The sequence below is a fragment of the Carya illinoinensis genome, chromosome 1 (assembly GCF_018687715.1).
Source record: "Carya illinoinensis cultivar Pawnee chromosome 1, C.illinoinensisPawnee_v1, whole genome shotgun sequence".
NCBI classification, from domain to species: Eukaryota; Viridiplantae; Streptophyta; class Magnoliopsida; order Fagales; family Juglandaceae; genus Carya; species Carya illinoinensis.
This window is the reverse complement of record NC_056752.1, coordinates 50388685-50415502: the sequence shown is the minus strand read 5'-3', so window position 1 is coordinate 50415502 and position 26818 is coordinate 50388685. Positions and strand designations below refer to the sequence as shown.

At 32.9% G+C, this 26818-nt stretch overlaps 1 protein-coding gene, 2 long non-coding RNA genes and 1 pseudogene across 3 annotated transcripts; 1 reads left to right on the top strand and 3 right to left on the bottom strand.

Moving 5' to 3' along the window:
• Positions 1-1185: 1185 nt before the first annotated feature.
• Positions 1186-10161, bottom strand: LOC122281701 (annotated as a pseudogene).
• LOC122281709 lies at positions 2949-5714 on the top strand. Its single transcript, XR_006230306.1, has 4 exons — positions 2949-3310; positions 3416-3464; positions 4433-4583; positions 4902-5714. It is a non-coding gene; the product is annotated as an uncharacterized LOC122281709 (long non-coding RNA).
• Positions 10162-20683: 10522 nt separating the features above from the next.
• LOC122303291 lies at positions 20684-21554 on the bottom strand. The gene is made up of 2 exons (XR_006240648.1): positions 21089-21554; positions 20684-20979 (listed from the first exon to the last, which is right to left on the bottom strand). It is a non-coding gene; the product is annotated as an uncharacterized LOC122303291 (long non-coding RNA).
• A 1090-nt stretch (positions 21555-22644) lies between these two features.
• On the bottom strand, positions 22645-26343 carry LOC122281692 (inositol oxygenase 1-like). The gene is made up of 11 exons (XM_043093429.1): positions 25982-26343; positions 25379-25481; positions 24512-24593; positions 24200-24404; positions 23945-24004; positions 23804-23856; positions 23549-23671; positions 23394-23463; positions 23234-23312; positions 23040-23121; positions 22645-22934 (listed from the first exon to the last, which is right to left on the bottom strand). The coding sequence occupies exons 1-11, from the start codon at positions 26010-26012 to the stop codon at positions 22908-22910; spliced, it is 915 nt and encodes a 304-aa protein (XP_042949363.1). The 5' UTR covers positions 26013-26343; the 3' UTR covers positions 22645-22907.
• Between the last annotated feature and the right edge of the window lie 475 nt (positions 26344-26818).

Here is a 26818-nt window from a genome sequence, read left to right as displayed (position 1 = left end):
GATTTATTTTTGAGCCGTGCTCGAGACTCAATCTCGAGAAGAGTAAAAGAAATTATTATTATTTTTATTTATTTATTTTAATATTTTTAAATATACTTTTAAAAAATACTTCGAAAAAAAAAATCGAGATTTAATTAAGATTCATATTTAGGTAGGCCTAACATTTTTGTTTATTTTTAGAGGTTATGAACACTTTTCATAAGATATGGAGGATTATAATTTTAAATCTATACTCATATTCGTTATTATGTTATTTATAATTTTAATTTTATTATATATTAAAATTTTGAAAATATTGATATATATTTTAAAATATTGTAGTTATTAATAAATATAAATTTTAAATTTTATATAAAATTATATTAATCAAATTAAATAAAATATATGTTTTAATTTAACTTATTTACATAAAATAAATAAATTATATTGTGTGAATATATTTTTAATTAATTATTAAGGATCAAAACGAGAGAAACAACCTAACCTTTATCTAAATAAGTTAGTTTAATTTAAAATTTTGACACGTTTGAATTGATATTGCCCTATATTATTGAGTGTTCGTTACCTAACAAAACGGAGACGTCATCAGTAAAGGTTATCAACTTTTTCACTAGGGTGGTGGGAAGAAAAAAATAAGTAAAAGAAATTTTTTTCAAAAAAAATAATAATAAAATAATAGTGAAAAGATAGTAAAGTATATTATTATTCTTTTAGAATATAATTTCGTAAAATATTGTCGAAAATATCCTGTGCTCAGTGGGCTGTGAGGTCGCGTCCTGTACCGTACACCTTTATAACATGCTTGTTTTGGAGAGAAATTTAGGAGAAACAAGGTTCTTAGTACGTACTTTTTTATCAAAGTAATCTAGCTTCTAAACCAAAGAGGCGTGCCCTTTGGGTCAATTAATTAAGGCCACCAATGCCACTAGGCCAGAATAATTTCTTTGTACTTTCTCTATTTTCAAAATAACTCATAAATTTCCAATAAATCTAAAAAATAATATCAATAATAAATATAATATATAATTATTTTAAAAATATTTCCAACAAAATTCATGCCAGGTTATTATCAATATATGTGTGTGTGTTGTACTATTTTCTTACCATTTTTATTTGATTAGTCGATAGGGTTTGTCTCAAAATGAAATTGCTCTATATTTTTTAATCTAGCTTTAGTCCCCATGATTGTCAGATGATTAGGTTGATCTCTTTATAAAAACTCCATCAATAAATTGTTAGAGACATCACATCACAGCATCCCTAATTCTCCCTTAATGTATAAAATTAAAAATAAAATATAAAAAATTCAAAAATTCAAACAGACTTGTCATATTGCATACAAGGAACTTTTGGGCGTAGCTTGTTCAGTAACTATCTAGCGACGGGAGCAATTTCTGATTCTAGCTCCAAATGGAACGTGTTGTGTGGCATGCTTGAAGTTCTGCACTCAATTGTCATCGATTGACTTCTCCCATGAGTCATTTCCAGAGCCAAACATTCCTTTAGTTCTGCCAATACTCGACTCACGTCTGGCCTTTCGATAGCAACCGGCAGTGCGCACGACATGGCTATTTCCACAACTTTCCAGGCAGAATTGGTGTTGAATTCTCCTTCTAGTCTTGGATCAACAATGTTTTGGATATCTGCCCTTTCAATCAAAGGATAAACCCAGTCAAATATGTGTATGTTTTGCACAGGACCTCTTATTATTGCAGGGCGACCAGTTATAAGCTCAAACAAAATAATCCCAAAGCTATAGATGTCACTTTTCTTGTTGAAGTTCCCAAATGTTGCAAATCTGCAAGTAGAAAACAGATGAGGGTCATTTGAACAGCAATTATACAACTCGAACCAGTGAATAAAGCAAGGCATGTCCACTTTCTAATAGAGGGTACTTGTAAAAACCAGATACTTTAGCATTCTTTGCGCATTGAATTAAGAGCGGGAAATAAGTTTTGGAGATTTTGGATGCATTGGGAAGTTGGAACATGGGATTTCGTGTGGCGATCCTCAAGGGCAAAATTTCAGAACATGTTTAGGCAGAAGAGAAAAAGTTTAGGAAATGTTTAGTAATGTTTTTCATCTCATCTCATCTTCTTTTAAATATATAAATATTTTTAAACTAATTATTACAACTTTTTAAGACTAATCTTTACAACTTTTCCAAACTTTCAAATAAAATACAAAAAACAATTTACCTTTCTCAAATCTAAAAATAAATATATTATTAAAAAAATTTATTCTAACGATATTTTAACTTTATAATATTTTTATTCAACTTTTTCTCTTTTTTTTTTTTCCTAAAATCTCATAAAACATCATAACTCAAATTATTTTACTATTATTCACAAACCATTTCACTATTATTCACATATTTCTCATTCTATCTTATTCCTCAAGCATCCAATAATGTTATAGATAGCTATGCAGAAGTCATTAGGTCTAAACACTTACTCCGGATCGACATATCCAAATGTGCCAGCTGGGGAAGTTGACACATGGGTATCATTTTCGGTGGCAAAGGATCTAGAAAGCCCAAAATCAGCTATCTTGGCTTGCATTTGTTCGTTTAGTAGGATGTTGGCTGGTTTTAAATCTCTGTGGATGATAGGTGGCTTGCAACCATCATGTAGATACTCTAACCCTGTAACTCCACCAGTAAAAAATATTGACTTATTCAAGAAAACGAAAAAAGAAATCCAAAGATGCTGAAAATGAAGAATTATGTGGTTAATTTGTTTTCAAACCGTGTGCTGCGTCCACTGCAATACAGAGTCGCTCATTCCATGTTAAGACATTAGGGTTTGTCACTGCAGCAAAAACATTCCAATTTTGTCTCATTCAGGTTGGTTGTCAAAAAAGAATTGCCTAGGTTTTCACAATCATGCAAGAAAATAATAATTTCTGTTGGATTTCTATGAAACATGCAGATTCAATATCCTCATTGTATAAACTTATGGGACTGCCTATGGGAAATAACTTGATAAGGATTCAGGATGATATGTACTGTGTCAGGTGGTTGCTCTAACTAGAAGCCAACCAGGTGCAGAGATGGGACTGTATCTAAGCTATGTACTTTTGATTTGATAAAGGTAACATATAGATAGCGACTCATAGAATGAGAGGAGACTTTGAAAATGAGATTGCAAATACCTAATAAATGCTGTTGAAGATTCCCATTAGCCATGTACTCATATATGAGTGCCTTTTTTTTGCCATCATCACAGTATCCAACAAGAGTAACCAAGTTTCCATGATGAAGTACCATTAAGAGCTGTGCCTGTGTTTCGAAATGGAGTTCCATTGTTTAGTTGAGTGAAATTGTAATCTTTGAAACTTTCAAGTAATTTCAAACTCTATCTTCTATTCTGTCTAACCTCTGCTTTAAATTCCTTGTACCCTTGGTTTGATGAAGGAGAGAGAAGCTTGACAGCAACTTGAAATCCATCTTTCAATTTGCCGAGGTACACGTTTCCAAATCCTCCTTTGCCAATGATGGTTCTGAAGTTATTAGTTATCTTAACAACCTCAGAGTAGCTATACTTTTGATTCTTTGATTTGATGCTGGGTTTGGTAACCATGTCTACAGCAAGAAAGACTATCAAAATTGAAACATTTACACGTCTGCTAAAAATATATTTGCAGCTTGCATTGTCATATGCTTAGTTTATATTTTAAATCTCTCATGCTTGTTACTATAATTAAAAATCCAGAGTCCACTGATCCTAAAGGGGACTGCAGATTAACCCTCAGGCTTGTACAACCAAATTCCATAAACAATTATGTTATAGATGTGCTGAGCTTAGATTTCTGCATTATAGTTGGACAGAGAGTAATGCTAGAAGAAGTCTAGGATTTCATGCTTGTCTATGTTAGGATGTGTTATCTCCCTTTTCAAGGTCAGCCTCAGGAGGGTACAAAGAGGTGTCCCACTTATTGAAGGGTTTGGGTCTACTTGATTTTACAAAATAGCAGGGGATTGAGACGCCATGGTTGTACAGTATAGACAGTAATGAGATTCTCAACTATGTCGAACTCCAGGGTGAATGGATAATGAATGGCAGGATGAAACTCTTTATTTTTAATATTATCTTAATGATTGAGCAATAAAGTGCATGAGGAAGCCAATCTAAAGAAGGATACATTTTGCTGACCTCTCAAAACTAGCCGTAAACATAAGTGTGTGAGAATTGAACCAAAACACTTGGTGAGGAGAATGAGCGCGTTCATCACTTTCACCTACCATGGTGTTCCACTAATGTAATTCATTTATCGATCATTTGCAATTTCCTTCCATAATCATGTTCTTTTTTTATTTTCCATTGATTGCTATATCTTTGTAAGCAAGCTCGCATATATAAACTGTGCTAACAACTACAGAAAAAGAAAATATAGAACGAACTACCTGATCCTCTTTTCCTTCTATATATAGCAAGAGCAATAATGATGAAGAGAAGGATCAAGACTGCTGTTATAGACGATGCAAGAACTGGAATGAAAAATTCCTTTTTCTTCTTTCCCTTACATGGAGTGTACAGACAAAGATCTGGATGTGCATCAACCCTTGTATGAAGTGCATCAAGGTAAGATGACAGGGTCAGTTATTATATATTACAGTTCGAAATATAATTTTTCCTTACAATGAAGAAATGAACATAGACTTTTTCTTGCATTTATTATGTACAAAAAAAAAAAAAAAAAAGAGCAAAACGAAATTAACATTAATAAGGAGAGAGAAAAATAATATTGGAGGTAGGAAGATAAGAGTACTAACCTCAGGTCCAATTTTCCATTCCTAAACTGCTCCAGAAGAGCCTCAGGAACTGGACCTGTGAGCTTGTTTCCTCTTAAATCCCTGCAAAGAAGTTCTAAGTATATTATTTCAATTTCCTTCTCTGAAGGTTATGTTTGCAACACCCAGATGAGAGCTCCACAACTTACAGGGTCTTCAATTTAGGTATTTGTCCCAGAACTTCTGGCAGTGGCCCAGTTAAGTCATTAAATGACAAGTCCCTGAAAAAGAAAGAAAATATTGGGTAAGAAGAATATTAGTGAGTTCTAAGGGTAGGTTTGGATAATGAGTTGAAATGAGATGAGTTGAGATGAAAGTTGAATAAAATATTGTTAGAAAATTATTATTGTTTTGGAATTCAAAAATTTTGAATTATTTATTATATTTTGTGTGGAAATTTGAAAAAGTTATAATGACTAAATGAAATGAGTCGGGGGAATTTCTTAATCCAAACTGGGCCTAAGCTAAACAATTGTTTTCTGTCGTTGAAAATCAAATATTAAATAACATGACTTGCATAAAAATATAATTCCTTCCAAGTAAAAGTTCCTGGTATCAAATCTCAGAAAATACACCCTCCAATTATTAACGTCTACAGCAATAGGCAATCTCAAGTTGGCAGATTGTCTTGCTCAACCTGTGCTGGTATCTGGCAAGCACTGGTGTTAAGAAACTGAATGCTAATTTAAGACTCACAAGGACTGGATTAGTTCGAGCTTAGAGAATGAAGTTGCAATTTCCCCTGTCAATTTGCTTGAGCTCAAGTTCCAGTTTGTAATTATGAAACAAGGAAAAGTTATTGCCATTGATTAAAGATAAATTGCAATCCAGAAAAAAATACTCTCATGCAATAAGCAGGGAGTCACTATCTGTTTGAAGTTTCGGTCAAAATGAAAGTTTCACAGCGTGATTGAAATTTCACAGCATGCATCCACAGAAGTCTAATGTTTCGGAAGTGCACTCACAATGAGATGATCCTTGGAGGACTGTCATTATTGCAGTTTAAACCATCCCATGAGTAATTACTTGGGACACATGGATCGCCTTGCCAGTTTCTAGTCACGCTGTACTGGGCCTTGATCTCCAGCATTGCAGTAACTTAAGTTTTTAATGAAAAAACAAGAATTAATAGAAAATGATTGAAACATAAAGTGGGAAAGACAGAGGAGGGAGAAGTTGAGATGGAAAAAAACCCATAAAGAAGTACCAAAAAAGCATAATAGTGTGCAAAGCAGGCACGTGATTCTCCCATGGCTATAAGTTTCCCATGGGAGGAGTTGAAACTATTTTAGTTGCAAACACTAAATTTAAGGCCGTGATCTAAGAAGAGTTGCACCGCACCCATCATGAAGGGACACCAAATGGATACAGTGGTGGTGGTGCATTTCGTGTACTTATTGAACCAACTCTGCGGGCCATGCCTCATATACGCACAGCACATGATATATATAATCCAGACAATTAGGAAAATAAAAAGAGAAGAAAGAAAAAGCATACCATCGTCTTGGGCAGTCGGTTTATTTGGTAGCTCTACTAACCGATAAATCTCATAGGCGTTGAGGATTGGAGGAATAGTAGTTCCTTGAGCCGCATTTATTAAGACGTAAAGTGTCCCGCCACCGCTAATTGGCGGATCATCTTGGGCAATGGTGAGTGGTTTTAGATACTCAAGTTTAAAAGAGTCCAAGAGACTGCGCTCACCGTTCAAGTCAATTGTCAATTCCCTCTGCTGGCCAGGTTCAAATTTCTCTATCTCAGCAAAGTGAAGGTAAACATAATACTTAGAAACTGTGTCTAGCGCGGTCCAGGAAACTTTCAATGCAACGCTCGCGTTCTTTGTTTTGGAAGCCGTCTTTAACACTTGAGCTGGTAATTCATAAGCGTTATCAGTGCTGTTGGTGTATATGGTCGAGACGGAGGAAACTGGGATCAAATCTTGACCAACTTGTTCAGCATACCAGTAGCGATCATATACATCGTCTCGATACCTAATTCGCAGAAACATTTTTACACTGTAAATACTAAGAACAAAATGATATTTGAACAACACGTCTGTTTAACTACTCAAACCTAGTACAATTTCATGAACGTACATATATACGTGAAGACCAAGCAAGTCTTGCCCAATCTATAATTAATTAGACAATGATACAGCACCAACTATATTACAACTTAATTCCTACTATATATTAAAATATTAATATTTTTTACTTTAATTCAAGATTTCTGTACTTGCAACAGTTTAAAGTATATAAAATAATAAATTTTTTATAACTAGTTGTAAACAAATTGTAATATAGTTGTTCTTATATCATTTTCCTAATTATAATTAGCATCATACTCATGATTCACCTGATTGTTCCTGGTACAGTACTAGTATTAGCAATACCAACGTCCCAACGGTCATCGTTTTGAAGTGCCCCGCCCGCAGTGATCGGATATATGGAATTGTCCAAACGTCTTAGTTCCAATGCTGAAATGAAGGGTACTCCTTGGCCAGTGTTATGAAGACAAACATCTATGTAATCCGTTGAGAGTAGGTGAATAATCTCAATAATTTTTTGCATCCGTCCTTTTCACTGTTGTCCATTTATTGACCCCAAGATATAGGTCGAATTCCGGGCCTTGATTTTTGCCATCGTAATTTCCATACAGGAATCTAGCTCTGATCAGGAACTTATTGTTTTTACCTTGATCCGGTTTCAGGCTATAACAATTCCTTTTTCCTTGAGGAAAACTTCTCAAGTTCTTCAGCGGCCGTACATATGTTTTAGATAAATCAGGGGATGCAGTCTTAGCTATTCCAGTATCTATAAATCCTTCATCTGTCACGTAGCGAATACCTGTTCTATTTTCAAAGTAATCTTCATTGCTCCCACAATCAATGCTGATGAAACCTTGAAAGTTTTGAAAAGAAATTAAGAGAGAATTATACAAAAGGAATTGTTATATATTCGGCCTCCTCAGATAAATTCAGCCAGATTAAAGTGGCTAGTATAAATTTCAATGTCAACTTGCAACAGATAAAAAAGTAGCTAGCGATGTATACTTCATGTCAACTTGTAAATAAAACCATTCAAAAAAATATTAGGTTTCAAAGTAAAAGATAAAAAAATGAAATAAGCTATTAAAACAGAATTGACTATAAGGCTATGTTTTCATAATCACTCCACTATTATTTAATATTTTATTATTACTTTTTTATTATTTTTTTCATTATTATTAACAAATCACCTGAGATCATCTTACTATCCAAACATATCCTGAATCTCAGGTACATCATCTAAAAATTTCCTTATTTTGATTTCATTTTTTAAAAATAAAAAGCATAAATAAGCTAGGTATTTAGGGAACAATGCATTTTCTCATCAATGAATAGAAATAATTTAGGATTAACAAAAATTTCAAGATCAATATATGTACTCAAATACCTGCTGGAATTTCAGCAAGCTTTCTTCCATCATGACGAATATTAATGTTCCCGGCAGCAGCGTGTTCTGAGTTGCCAACTCCAAGAACAGCAGTCGCTACAACAAAAAAGAGGCACGCTTTCAAAACCAAAGGTATTTCTGTAATTGCACCAATATCAGCCATGATCTCTGTCTTTCTCAGTAAATATAATTTTAGTGCCCTGCCGAGGAAGACGTAGGGGATGAGTAGCACTCCAAAGACTTGGGTGTTCCAGCAATAAATAATGGGACCTTCAGTTCCTTTCAATTTCTCTCTCTTTTTCTGCCTCTCACCACCTTAGAAGAAAAACTTCGACTTTGATTATCTTGAATTTTTGTTGTTATATTAGTGATAGATTAAGAACCGAAAGAAATATTCGATCCTTTGACGATGACTTTGACTAATTAAAGTCCAAATATATTAACGTGTTATTTGGGAGGAAAGAGTAAAGACTTGCATTTTAGTTCTTGACTGAGACTATTTCATGTGTCAGACTGAGCAAAATGATTGAAATAAAGTTAGACAAGGAAGAGGATTGAACAATCTCTCCCGACCATTCGATCGTGGATTATTTATTATGTACGTTTGATATTTATCTCCGGTCTTCCATTGCGCCGATGATTGAACATTAAAAACAAAAACAAAACGAGTCCAGCAAGAAAGTTCTAATAGTTTATTGTCTATTTGATGTCACTTCGATGCCTCATCCCATCGTGTATTAAGGGCTGGATAGTTCTCAAGGCTCGGGCTTTTTACCGTCTGACCTACCGCACCATGCAGATGCGGTGCCCCGTGGTCCTAAATTTTCAAAAAGTTAAAATTATTTTTTTATTTTAAACTTTTAATTTTTTTATTTAACCATTAAATTTTTTTTAAACTTTTAAACAAAACATACAAAATAAAAATATTTTTTCAAGTTTCAAAATACAAATTCTATATTAATAATATTTTAAATTTATAATATTTTTTATCCACTTTTTATCTTTTATTTTCTATATTAATAATATTTTAAATTTATAATATTTTTTATTCACTTTTTATCTTTTATTTTTTAAAACTTAATAAAATATTTTAATTCAAACAATTTTCCTGCTATTTATAAAATTTTCATTTTCTTCTCGTAATCCCAATATTCTACTCCCGATCAATATATCCAACCCAATGTGCCAGCTGGAAAAGTTGAAACATGGGAATCAATCACTTGGGTCGGATAATTAAGCTTCAATTGTTTAGACCTACGCACTTTACGGATGCGGTACCGCATGGTCCAAGGGACGTGATATTACGATTAGATATAAAATTCTTAATTTTTTTTTTAAATTTTATTCTTAAATATTAGTAGAATAAAAAATAGTTTTTAATTTTTAATTTTTAATTTTTAATTTTTTTCATTTAATTATTACTTCATCATTATTCAAACATAAAAACTAATCAATTTTTTTAAACTTCTAAATAAAACAAAAAAATAATAATACAATTTTTTCAAATTTTAAAATAAAAATAATATGAAAAATATATTCAAATAAATTTGTTAACTTTATAATATTTTTTTACTTTTTCTTGCACATTTTTTAAATTTTTTTATTACTTTATAATATTTTTTTATTTTTTATTTTACATATTTTTTAAATTTTTTTATTAAGTGGTACACTTGAACGGTACGGCCAAGCATACAAGCTTTTATTTTATAAATATATGTATAACTTAAATACCTGGAATTTCGGCAAGTTTTCTTCCACCATGACGAATATTGTTCCCTGCAGCAGCGGGATCTGAGTTGCCAACTCCAAGAACGGCAGTCGCTAAAACCCAAAAGTGGCACCCTTTCAAAGCCGAAAGCATTTCTGTTCTTGCTTGGCCAATATCCACCTTTCTTTCTAACTGTATTTTGGTGCCCTGCAGAGGAAGACGGGATTAACAGCACTTCCAAGGAGGTGGGTGTTCCAGCAATAAATATTGAGACCAGGGGTGGGTGTTCCAGCAGTAAATAATGGGACCGAGGGCTGGTTTGGATAGCAACTTAGAATAAGATAATTTATAAATAATAGTGAGATATTTGAATTAAGATGAGATGAATTAGACATAATTTGAGTTAAAATAGTATAAAATTAAACTATTATCATAATATAAAATTTTATTTTTAGTTTTTAAATTTGAAAAATTGAACTATTCATTAAAAATTAGATGTTTTGTAAAGATGAGAATCTTCAAAACTTCTTATAATTTCATTCTCAATCATCACTCAAACATATAATATTTTTTATTTTTAAATTTTTAAATTTATTATTTAATCATTACTTAATTATTATTCAAACATAAAAGTCAACACAACTTTAAAAAAATTCAAAACAAAATATAAAAATTAATATAATTTTTATAAGCTTCAAAATGAAAATCATATTTAAACAAATTTTTAACTTTATAATATTTTTATTAATTCAACTTTTTATCTTATTTTTCTAAAACTCAATAAAATATTACCACTCAAATTATTTTACTGTTATTCACAACATTATGACATTTTAAGCATATATCCAAGCATTCCTTGAACACCTAAAGAAATATTTGATCGTCCTGATGACTGGACAAATCATATAAACAAGTACTATTAATGTGTTGATGAATTCTTCCATATTGAACAGTTTTGGTCAGGGTTGGGCGGCCTGGGACATAACCCCACTAGAAAGACTTGCATTTAGTTCTTGAATGAGATAATTTCACGTCAGGTTATTATTAATATATGGAGAAATATTTTTTACAGTCGGGAGATGAAGTCGGCGTGCAGTCGGCTATAAAAAAAAAATTAATACGGGACCTATATCAAAAAAAAAATTTATTTTTATAATTTTTTATAATTCATGTAGGTCCCCTTGAATATAAAAATATTTTTTTATAATTTTTTTTTATTTATTCTGTACAGCTGACTGCACGCCAACTGCGTGTGGCGACTGTATATAGCAAAGCTGTAATATATGTATATATATGCTAGCTGTGGAGTAACGTCCAAGTCACGTTTATCTAGTTTGAAGAAAATCTTTTCTAGGGATTTCTAATGTCCACAAGGGCAAAAATAATATGATTTTTTAAATAAAATTGATTAGGAAAAAAGCTAAAGGCAGTCACTTTGTGTAAGCAGTTGCAAACGTTGGTTGATGTGGCAAAAAATAGAATAGAAATGATTTGTGCAGTCGGGAAATGCAGTCGGCGTACAGTCGGCTGTAAAAAAAAAAATTAATACGGGACCTACATGAAAAAAAAAAATTATTTTTATAACTTTTTATAATTCATGTAGGTCCTCCTGAATATAAAATAATTTTTTTATAATTTTTTTTATTCATTCCGTACAGCCGACTGCACGCCGACTGCACGCCGACTGCATTTTTGGACTGTATGTAGCAAAGCCCAAAATAGAAATGTCCCGTTCAGTGATCCCTCCTTCCATTTCCCTCCCCATCTTTCATTCAGCTTTGCTACATACAGTCGCCACATGCAGTCGGCGTGCAGTCGGCTGTACGGAATGAATAAAAAAAAATTATAAAAATTTTTTTTTATATTCAAGGGGACCTACATGAAAAAAAAAAATTATTTTTATAATTTTTTTTTTCATGTAGGTCCCGTATTAATTTTTTTTTTTACAACCGACTACACGCCGACTGCATCTGCCGACTGCAAAAAATATTTCTCTCTTTCATTACCCTCGAGTTATTAGCTCTTTAACGATGAAACGAAAAGAGAAAATATAGAACCAATGGAGTTCTTACCTCTCTAAAGACAATCATGGAAGATTTCAAGGTCTCTACTACATAACCAATGGAGGCCAAAAATACCGTAGCTTGCTCTGATTCTTCCAAAATCCTCCATCTGTTTCGTAGGTTCCTTGCAATACAGCAGCACCGAGCTGAAGCCTACACCAATGCTCAAAAGGTACGTCTCTTTTTCCCCGTTGATTTATTTCTGAGTTATCAGAAATTAGGTTCTGATTATTAACTTTTTTTTCCTTCATTTCAATGTTTGTTTGATTTTTGGTAGTAGGTTTTCTGGGTTTTCATTCATTTCCATTTTGGTGCCTCCTCTACCAGCTGCAAAAAACTTGAAGACTCGAAACTTGGAACCAGGTCAGCTGGAAGCCAGATCCCAAAAAAAAGTAACCAAATACAACCTCCAATAGACATATATCCTAAAATATTGTCTGTTAATGAAAAAATCCATGTCACTAGCTCCTGAAAAGATTATTCAGTTTGCGAGAAAAGCTCCTTCTAAAGATTTGCCAAAATTAGCTAAGCCACCAAGGGAAGATTTAAGAATGGAAGCAAAAAATACAAATCAAGTTGGCAACTGAAAATCCAGACAAGCAGGAAGACAAAGATCAAGAGGAACACGAGCTCTATTTCGGTGTTTTTGTTTGGATTTTTTCTTTCTCACTTCGGTTTCACGAGGGTGTGATCTTTTGTCTTCTCTTTATTTTATTTTATTTTATTTTATTTTATTTGACGTGGCCTTAGCAACTCTGCACCGTTTGCATGAACCGACTGTACATAAAATTGATTGATTAGTCAATATTCTATTGCATAGGGGGAGAAAAGCAAATTTTAACAAGCATCTATAGGTAACAATAACTAAAACGTAACGATACCATGAGTAATATGGAAACTAAAAGACTTTGGATATTCTAGTAATAGTTTTCTCAGCATAACATATGAATAAACTTAAAAAGTCAGATCAGCTGTATTACATAAGCTAGCTTGTCCTGATATTCCTTCTATAAAGCGCTCTCCACCCTAAGAAAACTCGTTTTGCGCCATCATCATCTCTCTGGTTTCCTCCCTCTCGGGAGCAGGCTAAATTGGCATCCATGAACATCAGGATGAGGCAGGAGATCAATAGACAAAGGTTCCGGTTCAAGTTTCTGGTAAGGATTTTAGCACTATTAGATACTCTCATGCAAACATCAGCATTTAGCATCTTTCATAAATGAAAATAATGAAATAGGTGCACAAAAAGCATCTTTTGCCCCCAAATCTAAATTATAATCATTAAAAGAATAACTTGTGAAATAGTGGATCAATTCAAATTCAAACGAAGGGAGCGGAAATCCCTCCCCCGACCCCCAAACCCTGAAAAATGAAATAAAGAAGAATAAAAAGCCACCCAATGCACACAGTGATATACGTGTCAGTATTGACGTTATTGATAATCAACATATTACTTTGAATACATATATGTACTTCTTGTTTTTGGACAAGTCCCACGCTTCTTTAAGAGTGACAACATGGTAGGAAATTAGCTATTGTAAGAGGAAAAGTATAGTTGCAAACATAATTGTATACTAATCTGTATATTAATTGATGTGATTGGTCAAAAAGTAGATTTTATTGAAAACAATGTTAATTTAAATTTTAAGTATGAATAAATCAGTGTTGGTACATAGATTAGTCCGCAACTATGCTTGTATGTAGCAAAACTCATTGTAAGAAGAAACAAATCGTACCAGAGAACACAAATAAATAATGGGACCACGGGTTGGTGTTCCGACAATAAATAATGGCTTCGACGACTAGTTTGGATAACGAGTTGAGATAAAAAGGTGTGTGAATAGTATGATCAAATATTTGATTTAAGTTGTGATGAGTGGAAAATAGTTTGAGTTAAAATGTTTTATAGAGTTTTAGGAAAGAAGAGAAAAAAAAAATTTGAATAAAAATATTATAAAGTTAAACTATTGTTATAATATAATTTTTATTTTAAAATTTTAAAAAATTGAATTATTTGTTAAAATTTCTTTGTATCTTCTTCCTTTCAAATTTTCAATCTCTCTCTCTCTCTCTCTCTCTCTCTCTCTCTCTCTCTCTCTCCAACGTAAAATAAAAACTTCGACTTCGATTATCTTGAATTTTTTATGTTATATTTAATGATAGATTAAGGAGATGTTTACCTAAAGATAAGAATTTTCAAAATTTCTTGTAATTTCATTTCCAATAATCATTTAAATACAAAATAATTTTTTAGTTTCAAATTATTTATTTAATTATTACTAAATTATTATTCAAACACAAAAGTCAGTACAACTTTTAAAAAATTCAAAACAAAACACAAAAATTAATATAGCTTAAAAATTAATATAACTTTTATATATAAACTTTAAAATAAAAATCATATGCAAATAAATTTTTAATTTTATAATATTTTTATTTAATTTTTTATCTTATGTTTCTAAAACTCAATAAAATATTGTCACTCAAACTATTTCACTGTTATTTACAAAATTACAACATTTTAAGCATCCAAGTATTCCTTGAACACCTAAAGAAATATATGAAAATCTTGATAATGACTTGATAATTATATTTTAATAATATTTTATTTAACTTTTATCTTAATTCATCTCATTTCATATGCAAAAACAAACAAAGTCCCGCTAAGAGTTTATGAAAAATAGGCTAACATAGCCAAACTTGAATACCCCAGACGTTAAATTATGAGATGGGACCTTAACAAGAAAACATCAAAAAAAACGGATTGGCCCAAGAATTTATGAAAAATATGCTCTCATCGTGGATGCCTAGCCACGACATGCAAAACATTGGTATTCTGAAGCTTTAACATCTCTGTAAGGTACGACGATGTTTTAATTTTAAACCAATGGTTTCAACAATTTATTTGATTGAAGTACAACCGTGGTTTTCTTACCCTTTTTATTTGATTAGTCCATATGGTTTGTCTCAAAATGAAATTGCTCTGTATTTTTTAATCGAACTTTAGTCCCCCTGATTGTAAGATTGATTATGTTGATCTCTTTGTAAAAACTCCATTAATAAAATATTGTTAGAGACATCGCATCACAGTATCTCCCTAAACCTATGAAATAAAAAACAAAATTAAAAAAATCCAAAAATAAAAAATTAAGAGCTGAAAAATAATAACAATAATAATGGTCGACACGTGCATAGCATTGGCAACATTTTGTATGCATTTGTTGATGACCAGTGTTAAGCAAATTTACGACTTTTTACATAGCTCGATGAACGAGTAAAAAGAAAATCTAAACGTAATCCGGTCTAACAATTTTATACCGCACCTGGGGCATCCCGTCACGGTTCTCAATTTGTCGAAAATCTCGATGCCGCCTTTAAGCTCGATCCTGCCAAGCTGTTATTATTAATTCTTTACGTTGGTTGATGTTATGAACTAAACATGAAAGGGCAGCAGAACAGAGAAGATAGCACAACAAAGGGAAAGATAAAGAGTGTTGGACTTTTTGCTCCTTTGATTAGTCCCACATGGATGAGAAATGAGAAGGAGCAAGCTCTCAAGGCTTATAAATAAGAGGCTTAGCCTCTTAGTTTAAGTGCACCAGTCAAATGCTTAGCTAGTAACTTTTGACTCTAGTTAAATTTCTCTATTGTCCATTTTTATAAAATGGGAAAAGGTGTGAGTTAAAGTTTTGCTAGTGGGAAAAGTTTTATGGGTGTGTTTGGGGTGAGGAGAAAAATTGTGTGATTGTAACAATTTTTCACATATTGTATTTTCTTTTCTGGGTCTGGTGGTTTTTTTCCTGTTTTAGAGTTTCCACGTAAATTTCTTGTGTTGTTATTATTTATCTATTTTTCTTGTTACTCCTGCAAAGGGTAGATCCTAGGGGGGTGAATTTGGGAGGTTCAAATTTCCAACAATTGATATCAGAGCCACTAGGTTCTTTTTGTGGAGTGGAGTTTTTGTGTGGTAGTGTGGATACGTATAGTCTAAGGAGGTTCTGTCTAGGAGATTGAAAATTTTAAGTGTATCCATTGTGACCCTCCAATCTTTCCTGGGAACTTACTTAGTGAGGTACTATTCATTTCTACGGTAAAAATTCATCAAAATGATGTTAGGAATGAGGTGGAGAAATTGGTTTACACAAGGTGTGGAAGGACAGATCAACCCCTGAAGTCAGCAGTGATTCTAGCAACTGGTGAAACAGCTGGTACAAGAAGCTGGTTCGGCAAGTAGCTCCAAGTTAGTAAATGGAGATACTGGTATTGATGCTAATGTTGTGTCTCTCTCCATGAAAAATGAGACATGTACATACTTATGGCATGTTGCTAATTCCCAAAGTTGCCATGATAGAGGATGTGTTAATATTAGCAGGTCCATAAGTTTGCACACGGGCATTAGTTTGGCATTAATGCAGGGTGTATGGTGGAAATTCATGTCGATGGCTGATGAACTTCCAGGAGAGCCAAACGTGGAAGTTACACCATAATTTTCAGCAAGGTTGTTTTTGACATGGGTCGAAGTAAAATGCTTGGAATTGGTTTATTCTAAATGGGTATGCTTTTATGGTGAAGCATGATAGTGGAAGCTATGAAGATCTTCATTGAGATGGAGCTTGACTGTGGGACCAGTCAAAGTCGCAAGGTGGAGATTGTTGGACTTTTTACTCCTTTGGTTAGTCCCACATGGGTGGAAAATGGGAAGGAGCAAGCTCTCAAGGCTTATAAATAAGAGACTTAGCCTCTTAGTTTAAGTGCACCAGTCAAATGCTTAGTTAGTAACTTTTGACTCTAGTTAAATTCCTCTATTGTCCATTTTTGTAAAATGAGAAGAGGTGTGAGTTAAAATTTTGCTAGTGGGGAAAGTTTTGTGGGTGTGTTTGGGGTGAGGAGAAAAATTGTGTGATTGTAACAATTTTTCACATAGCGTATTTTCTTCTCTGGGTCTGGTAATTTTTCTCCTGTTTTGGAGTTTTCACGTAAATTTCTTGTGTTGTTATTATTTCTCTATTTTTCTTTTTACTCCTGCAAAGGGTAGATCTTAGGAAGGGTGAATTTGAGAGGTCCAAATTCCCAACACAAAGGAAGAGAAAAATTTGAAAGAAGATGAGGATGAAAAGACCTCGATTTCCTAGACAAGAAGGTCGTGAGCTTGTCCCATTTGGAAAAAACGTCATGTAGTTCCCTCATTCTCTCTCTTAGTGAAGCCTACATATCTCTCTCTCCTCATTTAGTCTCAAATGTATGCTTTAATGCTTGCATAATTTGAATTGCTGTGGACACAAGTGATACAGGAGGATCTTAGTCAGATGATGCTAAGCTGTCAGATTGCACATTAATGGCTTTGAACTATCTCGAGATGGCATATGGCATAAATACAGCAAGAAACAGCGATCTTTCCTAGATTTGGAACAGTTTTGAGTACATGTAGGTACTTACTTTGGCCAGAATTTTAAATTTCGTGCCGTATTGGCTTGTACAGCCACTATTTCTTTTATCGAAATAGTGACCAATACAATAGATGTATATGTTTCATATCGGGTCAAATATCAGCCATATCAGTGCATTTCGGTCAATATCAACCGGTTTTCAGTATATCTATCAAAATTAGTGAATTTTTGTAATTAATGTAAAACTTCTAAATTTTTTCATAATTTGCACTCTAATTAGAGATGAACCGGTCCCGTTTAGTCCAGATTTGTATAAATTTTGGGACCAAACTAATATACATCAGTTTTGCATTTTCAAAAACCGGTCTCGGACCCATTACCCTCCTAAATTGGTACTTTCGATTTTACCAGTTCTGATCCAGTTCAGTCCGATTTTTCGATTTCAATCAAGTGTCAATGTAATTATATATATTATATATAAAAATTACATATATTTAATATTAAAATTTTATGTTATAAATTATAATATAAAATTATTTCATATATAATTATATATTATATATAAAAATTATATATACATATATAAAATAATTAATATAATATTAAAAATTAATTTATATAAATTTTATAAACTAGTTCGGTGCCAAAAAGTCAAGAACTGATTTCGAACCGGATTTAATTGGCTTTTAAAATGTAAGAACCGATTCCAGACCGGACCAATTTAAAACCAAACCAACTAGTCCAATTTAGGCCAGTTCTCCTATTTTTCGATTTAAACTTTCACCCCTAATTCTAATTCTTACATCTGAAGTCTATTTTCTTAACTTTTTTTAATCTCATTTTCTTGAAGACCAAAAATCAAATCCTTACTCCCCTTTTTGTAAAGAAGATTAGTGATTATTTTTTTAAATAGTTGGATTGAGAACTTAGAAGTATTATTGAGTTTTGTAAATATGTATTTTAACTTTTTAAGACTTGCATTGATATTATTTTGAAATATAATGTGTATATATAATTAATTTATTATATATAAACTATCCCAAAATAGTATTTGTATCAAAATATTTCGTTTCGGTGGCTTAACCGAAACGGTCACCTAAATGGTGTTCAAAACTTTGATTTTGGTCATAACTTTGGTTACAAGTATCGGGATTGCACATATGACTCCAACTCGGAAAGTTCTTTTTGGCACGCACGCGGTGTTCTTCTAGTTATGCTCAATGTGCATCATTTTCGAGGCCAAAATCAGCAATTTTTTCCTTCAAATCTATATTTTTGGATTTTTTTTTTTTTAGAAAATGATTTTGAACTCGATTTTTGCTAGATTTTTGTCAAATTATTTCTTTAATTATATATTTATTTTTGGTGTGTTTATTAGAATTTTGCTATTTTTGGTAAATTCTTATATTCTCGATTTTGCATCTATTTCAACTTGTGGGCAGATTTCAACATTCTTGAGTTTTGATAATTTCAAATTGAATATTAGATTCATTTTCTTTGTATTTTTGGGCAAATTTCTTATCTTCTCTATAATGATTATCTGTTGAAACTAGCCGCCATAATTAATCTAAATTATGTCCAACATCAGCAAGTCTCTAAGAATGTGAAAGGTGGAAACCCTGCCCGCGGCAATGCAAATTCCTTCGTCATTATACAGAATTGGAAAGACTTTTAAAAGAGGTATAAAGAGGAAAAAAAAAAGTTTTCAAAAAATGTCTATTCTCATCTCATTTCATCTAATCATTACAACTTTTCCAAACTTCCAAACAAAATACAATAAGAAATTTAACATTTTCAAATCTTAAAATAAAAATAATATTTTAATAATATTTTATTCAATTTGTATCTCAACTCACAATCTAAACTAGGCCTTAATATCGTCTTCTGTTGCACGGATGATTGAAGATTACAAACAAAATGATATAGTAATTAGAAAGAGAAGTGTTACATGTAAAAAATAAATAAATTTATAAGTTAGTGTAGGTTCATGTGATATTTTAAATATAATTTATAATAAAAATAAGTTTATAATTTAATATACTAAATCAAATCATGTCAATTTATAAATTTGTATTTAAAATTTTCTTTTATCTCTATATCATTTTTCAATTAGGAATAGAGAACCGAAAAATTCATGGAGAATGGTCACAGCTAGAAAATTTCAACAATGTATTGTCTATTTGCATTCCTTATATGCAAATCTAGGGCTAAAGAATTTTCGGTCTGAATAGGAAAAATCGACCAGATTGAATGGTTTGGGCCAAACCGAACCGAAAATTCTTGTGGTCGGTTTCAATCCATCATTTATGGGACCGAAAAGCCATTTTGGTCCGACGTTGGGGTCTGTGATTTTTTAACAGGATCAGACTGAAACAAACCAAATTAGCATATATATTTTATATATAATATTTTTTAATATAATCAATCTATAAATTAATTATGTAATTTTTATCTAACATATTATTATTGACCGTACAGTGCGGAGGTTAGAAGGAAAGCAATTGAAAATGATTAGATAAATTCATTCATCTAATAGTTGCTCTCGCTAATAGCCGTATGTATCCAGACGATTACAAGTGTATTTGAATACTTTTATAAGGAGAGAGAATTATCCTTTTTTTATTTGTAAGCTAAATAGTCTCTTTTTAAAATTATTAAAAAAAACAAAACAAAACAAAACTTTTTTCATTTCATTCATCAAAATCATTATCCATTAAGAATGCTTATCAAACTGTACATATCTATCAATAATCATAGGTCCCTCTTCTAATCATACTACCTCATCGTCACATTGTAATGCCAATTTGGCAACTTGATGAGCTTATTAATTTATTGCTGCTCTCTAGGCGTGTACTGCAACTTCCAACTCCCTCTTTCCCTGAATCACTTTTGGTTTGACTCAAATCGATTTTGAGTAGGTATTAATGCCAAATGAGTACTAAATGGTTGGGTTTAGAAAAAAAAAAAAAGAGTACTAAATGGTTGGACTTAGTCTAAGCCTGACTAGGATATTTTCTTTGAGCAGCTAAGAGGCTTAGATTTACGTGGATGTTGAGAGACGAGTGCTGGCAGCGAGCAGGGCTGGGTCAACCATAATTTATGTTTTGATTTGATTTGATTTGATTTGCATGAGAAGATCTTGAATTTCTGGAGGTGAGAGACAACTTCGTCAACCATAATTTATGTTAGGGCCCGATCGGACTCAATGCTGATCCATGATGCACAAACTCAATTCCATAGCATGCGTAAACCTCGTTACATCATATAACCTCGTTCATTGGATTAGAGAGAAGATGGATCCATTAGAAAGCCCTTTTTATTCATGAATCATTTCATTTGATTACAGAAAACAAACAGTAATTTATTTTCAGAACTAATTAAAGTGGTGTGTAGACTGCAGAAATACATTTTACTCACGATATATCTATATCTTGCTGCCCGCACAGGTCTCGACAGCATCTGAAAGATAGATATCGGTACTAAGCTTAGGGAGGCCCATTCTCGGATTGTGTCTCGATGGGAGTAGCGCAACATTGGCAACAAGACCCCGGTGGTGCAGGTCTGCAACATACACAAGCAGGACATATGGGTCCTGTAACTGAAACCCAAAACAAAACGAGATTTGTTTAGTAAAATCTAAAACTTTTGTAGTCATGATCGATAAGTAATATTTATAATCAAGCGATATTAATTCATGGGACTTTTACCTTCTTGAGTGAACCGAGCTGCATCGCATGTTACTATTGGATATAAGATGAACGCAAATGGGGTTATATGGGGAGGTATATTTATACAGGTTCTCTGGCCTTACATCAAGATTCAGCACGACATTTGATTAGATAACTGCAGCTTTGTTTGAATGGGAAAATATTGATTTCCCACTCTCTAGCAATTCTATTAGGTTACACTCTGACTTTGATGCATGCTAGCTTGTACAGACGGTAAGATCGTACAAATGGCGATTAAACAAATCAAAGTCAATGGTCTAACTTTGATTATCTGGCCCCAGGTAGGGGTGTAAAAAAAAGTTGATAAACCAGTCAATCGGACCGGACAAGACCAAACCGGTGGGATCGGTTCAGTCTCGAGTTTGGTTCAATCTGGTACCGGTTTATTTTTCTTAAAACCGGTCAAAATCGATCCAGTTCTAATTTTTTTATTTTTAAAATCGGACCGGACCGATATATATATATATATATTTTAATTTTTTATATTATATATAATATTTATAAATAATATATAACTATATATAAAATAGTTTTGTATTATATGATAAATTATTAATTAATATAATATTAAATTTTAAAATCTTATATCATTTTGTTTATTGTATTAATAATTATACTAATATTATATAGTGCATATTAATAGTTATTACTAATACTATATCATTATATTTTATAAAAAAAAAATACTATATCACTATATATTATAATATACTATAATATATTATTATATTATATATTATGATATATCATTATAGTCTATAATATAATTATATTATCATTATAGTATTATATATTATATATATCATAGTCTATAATATAATTATAATATACTACAATATATTATCATTATAGTATATATATAATATATAATATAATACATTAAAACCGGTAAAATCAGACCGAACCGGATCAGAAACCGATAAAACCAGAGTACCGATTTAGGAGGATAACCGATGCGTAATCGGTTTTGAAAAATACAAAACTACCTGTTTAGTTTTAAATTTTATCTAAAACTGGACTGGTTATAGCGCCAGGAGTCTTGACTTTACTGGTTTGAGATCTGGACCGAAGATTCCCTTGGCTCCCGGACATCGTCTGGATGATCATTTAAAATCAACTGTAGGATTAGGATGAGCCGTGCACTGTCATTTTCATTTTGGATAGGATGCAAACCAATTGCTCACTAATTGAAGGGAAGAGTTGACAATTAGGAGGTTCCATTTATGTGATTTATGACTTGGAATGAGCCTACCTAACTATGATCTTTTTTCAATTGGATTGTGCTTGACTTGACAATTCATGACAATGCCCAATTTTGTTGACAAGAACGGCTATTTCATTAAAAATGGAAACATCAAACAATATGAATGAAAACAATAAAATTCAAGATTAAGGACAGTCTTTCACTCTCTCTCTATATTCATATTCTTTTATACATCCGGGGTGTGATTGGAGTCAGGCTGGTTTACTTCTAAAAAATATAAGCCAATTCACCATGAGTCCTGCCGACTTCTTTTAGATGTCGGAGATATCAATATCCAAAATACATTTTTCATTGCTTATTAACTTTCAGAATAGCTTTGAAATACAAGAGAACCTTATTTAAATGAGGGAGAATTGAAATTTCACGCGAAACATAACTATAACCTTAATACATGATCACTACCATCAAAGAAAAGGAAATAGTCAACAACTAGGAAAGACATCTGATTTACTGTTTTCCACAACTAGCTATAAAACAGACAAGCAGTACTCTGATGTATATCTCGATTCGCCAAACTTCAAATCCACTGAGTTTTCACCATTTTAGCTTCGAGGGGAAGTACTGTAACAGCATAAAAATGCTTGTGTCAAGAGTAAATTCCAACCAATAATGCAGGTTATAAAGGGCAGAACAATTAGCTTGATGATGCCCCCCCATGGTGCTTACCTTTTCAATGAGGGAAAGATAGTATGGCTTAACCTTTTCAACATCGATCCGAACCTTACTCTTGCTATAAAGGTCATATTTGCTGCATGAAAAACGCAACCAAAAAATGACATTTACTATTTACTGTGAACACGGCACACTCAATTTGAAATGAAACATGCATAATCACCAACCAAAGAAGCATATTTTCTTACTTGAATATCTGGAGCCATTTCAGATTCTCAACATCCTCCTCATTCATCAAGTGCTTGTATGCCTCTGATCTATGTAATGCTGCAATACCAAATATGTCCATTAAAACGAAACGGGCATGATTGGATACAAGTTATGGCATTTCTTTGTTTTCTTACTCACCGTAGAAGGAGTGATATCTGATGATAAAAAGAGCTGCAGAAGGTAGAGTGGTTTTATTCTCCTTTGCCACCTGAAAAAGACATTCCAAGGTTGTAGATTTTCTCGTTGCAGTTAAAGAAATGATTTGTTTAGAGTTAAGAGTTTAAAAGATGTACCAAATACATGTAGTCATCGTGCCCCCACGACATCATCACGTTGTTGAGTCCGCAGCCCTCAGAATAAACTCCATATTTAGTGTTGTAAGCAGGATTGCTGTAGTCTGGATTTTCCTTGAAATACTGTGGTCAGAATTTTAATATTAGATTAGATTTGATTGACCAACATCAATATTTTTAAACAATACTCTGTCACTAGCTAGATGCATTGTAATCATGTGTTTCTTATGGAGTAAAATTCGCAAAAAGAATTACCTTGTGATGGACAACTGATTCATCAAAAGAACAGCCGACTGGGAATGTGTCACCTACATTAAGGTTCATAATTCAGCAATTTGAAAATGTACCACTGAGAAAGGCAAAAGGAGATGCTACAGTTTATTTTCTCGAACTCACCTACAACAGCCCATTGAGGAAGTTCCCCAAAGCTAGGAAGAAGAAGCACCTTCCCAAGGTCTAAAACAAATCATAGAAACCATATCAGCTAAGAACTCCTAAAAATAAGATCATATCAAATTTACCATACTTGCAGAGAGTCTCTCCATTAGGATGATGCCTTTATGAGTAACGCAGGTACAACTGTCTAATCATGAAATGGGCAACCTTCTAATCAATTTCCTGGCCAAAATCAGGAAAAAGAAAGGAGTTTACCATGAATAAGGCCAGTTAGGTGCAGCCAATCTTCATTGGGATAGTCCTTTCTAATTGCTTCAGCCGTTTGTAACAAGTGCTCGATTTGGGGCTCGTCCAAGTCCGGATCACTCTCATCAACAACTTCATTGAGAAGTTCACAACATTCCCATATGCTCATCTCCACCCTGTCCAATTTTCCATACTCTTCCCTCATCTTTTTCACCTGCATTTAATTCAACTTATTGACAGAATATATGTATTTGATACATTAAATTTTCAGTCGCCAATGAAAGAAATGAAGTAAATGCACTGGCAAGAATATTTGCTTACAAATCCATAAGTCTGGTTAATGTGATTAGTTCTGTAGAAGCTTTCGACGCCTTCTCTTCTCTGACTTTCAGCATCATAGTCCCTGTTTTTGAGTTTTTGGTACAGGTTATTCTAATCAAAAATGCTATGTGCAGTCTTTTTTGTGCACTCTTTTGTGCACTCCAGTGATATGATTGGTTGGATATTAAAAAAAAATTAATCCAGCCAATCATATCAGTGGAGTGCGCAGAAGTACGCAAAAGTGACTGTATGTAACATTGCTTTATTATAATAACTAAATAGTGTCACCGCTTCTGCTTAACGGAAAAAGCTGTTATAACAGGGGCATTGGGCCGAATGTTGCTTGGACCTAATGTGCTGCCTGTGTAGTTGGGCCTTTGGCCCACTACTAGATAGACCAAGAGTTTAAGCTTCACCAATCATTTGTGATGTGTTATAATCATAACAACTTGGGGAAATAACATCATCTTTGGGTTGGACCGTTTGGGAAAAAAAAGAAAAGGAAAGCAAATGACTACATCTGCCAGATCTAAGTCTTGAAAATCAAAAGGAAAAAAAATATATTTTATTTGGCAGGATGTTGAAGTTCAATAATTGGTCTTGACAGATCTTGAGCTTAGCCACACAGATTAAGCAAGTTTTGTATAAAACCATATTAACGCTTTTCTACAAAAAGACCTCTTTGTGATGGTTTTGCTCATAAACATGACGTTTGCAGATCATCAAACACGATCCACTGCATATTTTCATTTTTCAGTGCTGAAATCATAGCCTTAAGAGGCCCAAAATGTAACAGAAACAGTGCACTTCCATTTATGGATATTGTTAAGTTTCGAAACGACAAATTTATGCAAAAAAAATGCAGACCTAAAGGTTTGGCCGAATGAATTGATCTGTGGCACAACAAATCCACCGTCCAACACCAACTCTTTCTCGTCAGCAGGGACCTTTGTTTCCTCTTCCTCAACTCCTGTAATTTAACAAAATAAAATTCAAAAATAAAACAAAAAACGATTTATGGAATTAAATCTACTTTTTCTAGCCAATCGATTTTTCTTTTTTATTAAAAGCACGGCTGACGAAAAAGGGTTTAAGAATATTAAATTAAAAAATCTTGAGAATGTATATTTAGATCAGTAAACCAAAACTAACAAGAAAAAAAAAAAAGAAACCAGAATAAATATTTAGAGATTTAAATATTAATTTAAAAATTAGAAGAAAATACGGCCTAAAATAGATGATCTGAACACTGATCAGATCAGAAAAAGAGTTGCAAATTTTCCAAACTCAAGTTGCTCGATGAGGATAGTCATCCAGATTAATAAACCAAAAAAAAAAAAAATGATCAGATGGGCATATTTAGAGATTAATTTTATAAATATATATATATAATATAAAGATATAACGAAAATCTAAACGAAAAAAAATTGAACGAAAAAAAAAAAAGGGAAAGGAGTACAAAAAAATTACCAAACTCAGGCTGCTCAACGAGGATAGTCATCCCGAATCAAAACAAAACCACACAACCTCAACAAAACGAAAGAAAAAGGCAGAAAACCTAATATATATGATGAAGAGTTTGAGTTGTTGTTGCATTGTGAGTTTGATAAATGGTTGGTATTTATAATTGGCCGGAGAGCCCTTCCCTGAGAATTCGCAGGTCCCGAGTCCTTACCTGAAAATCTCAGTTTTCCTACTTTCCTTCTATTTCCATTTTCCACATATTAAATCATATTTTTATATTATTTACGACAAAGTAAAATAGAAATAAAAATATCAAAGAACTAGAGATAGATAGAGGCAGAGAGATAAAGTTGGAAACTGAAGGGACTCCCATGCAAGTTGGCAATGGGGAGAGAGAGAGAGAGGGAGAGATCATGCTGTGGTGATTAGCTGGCTAATCACGTATCCGTCTGTTTTTATTGATAATTATCTTTCTGTCATGGGACCCACGGAGCAATATCTTTGTCACGGATGAGTCAGCTTACTGTTGGACGTCACAATCGCTTCAGGGTCACGCTCTGCTCTGTGGGGCTCACCTGACGTGGCATCCAGTCATATTTTGAGCATGCATGCGGTTGTTGTTTCCCGCCACCTGCTGCTTCTCGTAACGCCACCGCGCTTTGTTTCCTTCCTCCAACCCTCTCTCCTCCGACGATGTACGACACTACGATATCCATGGTCTAGCCACGTTTCCTACAGTGGCACAGCCCAGGGACTACACGTGTCTAATTAGACCTCTGAACCACAAAATTGTAGGGTATTGGACTGGCCTTATTGTAAAGAAAATTTGTATTGGCCACAAAG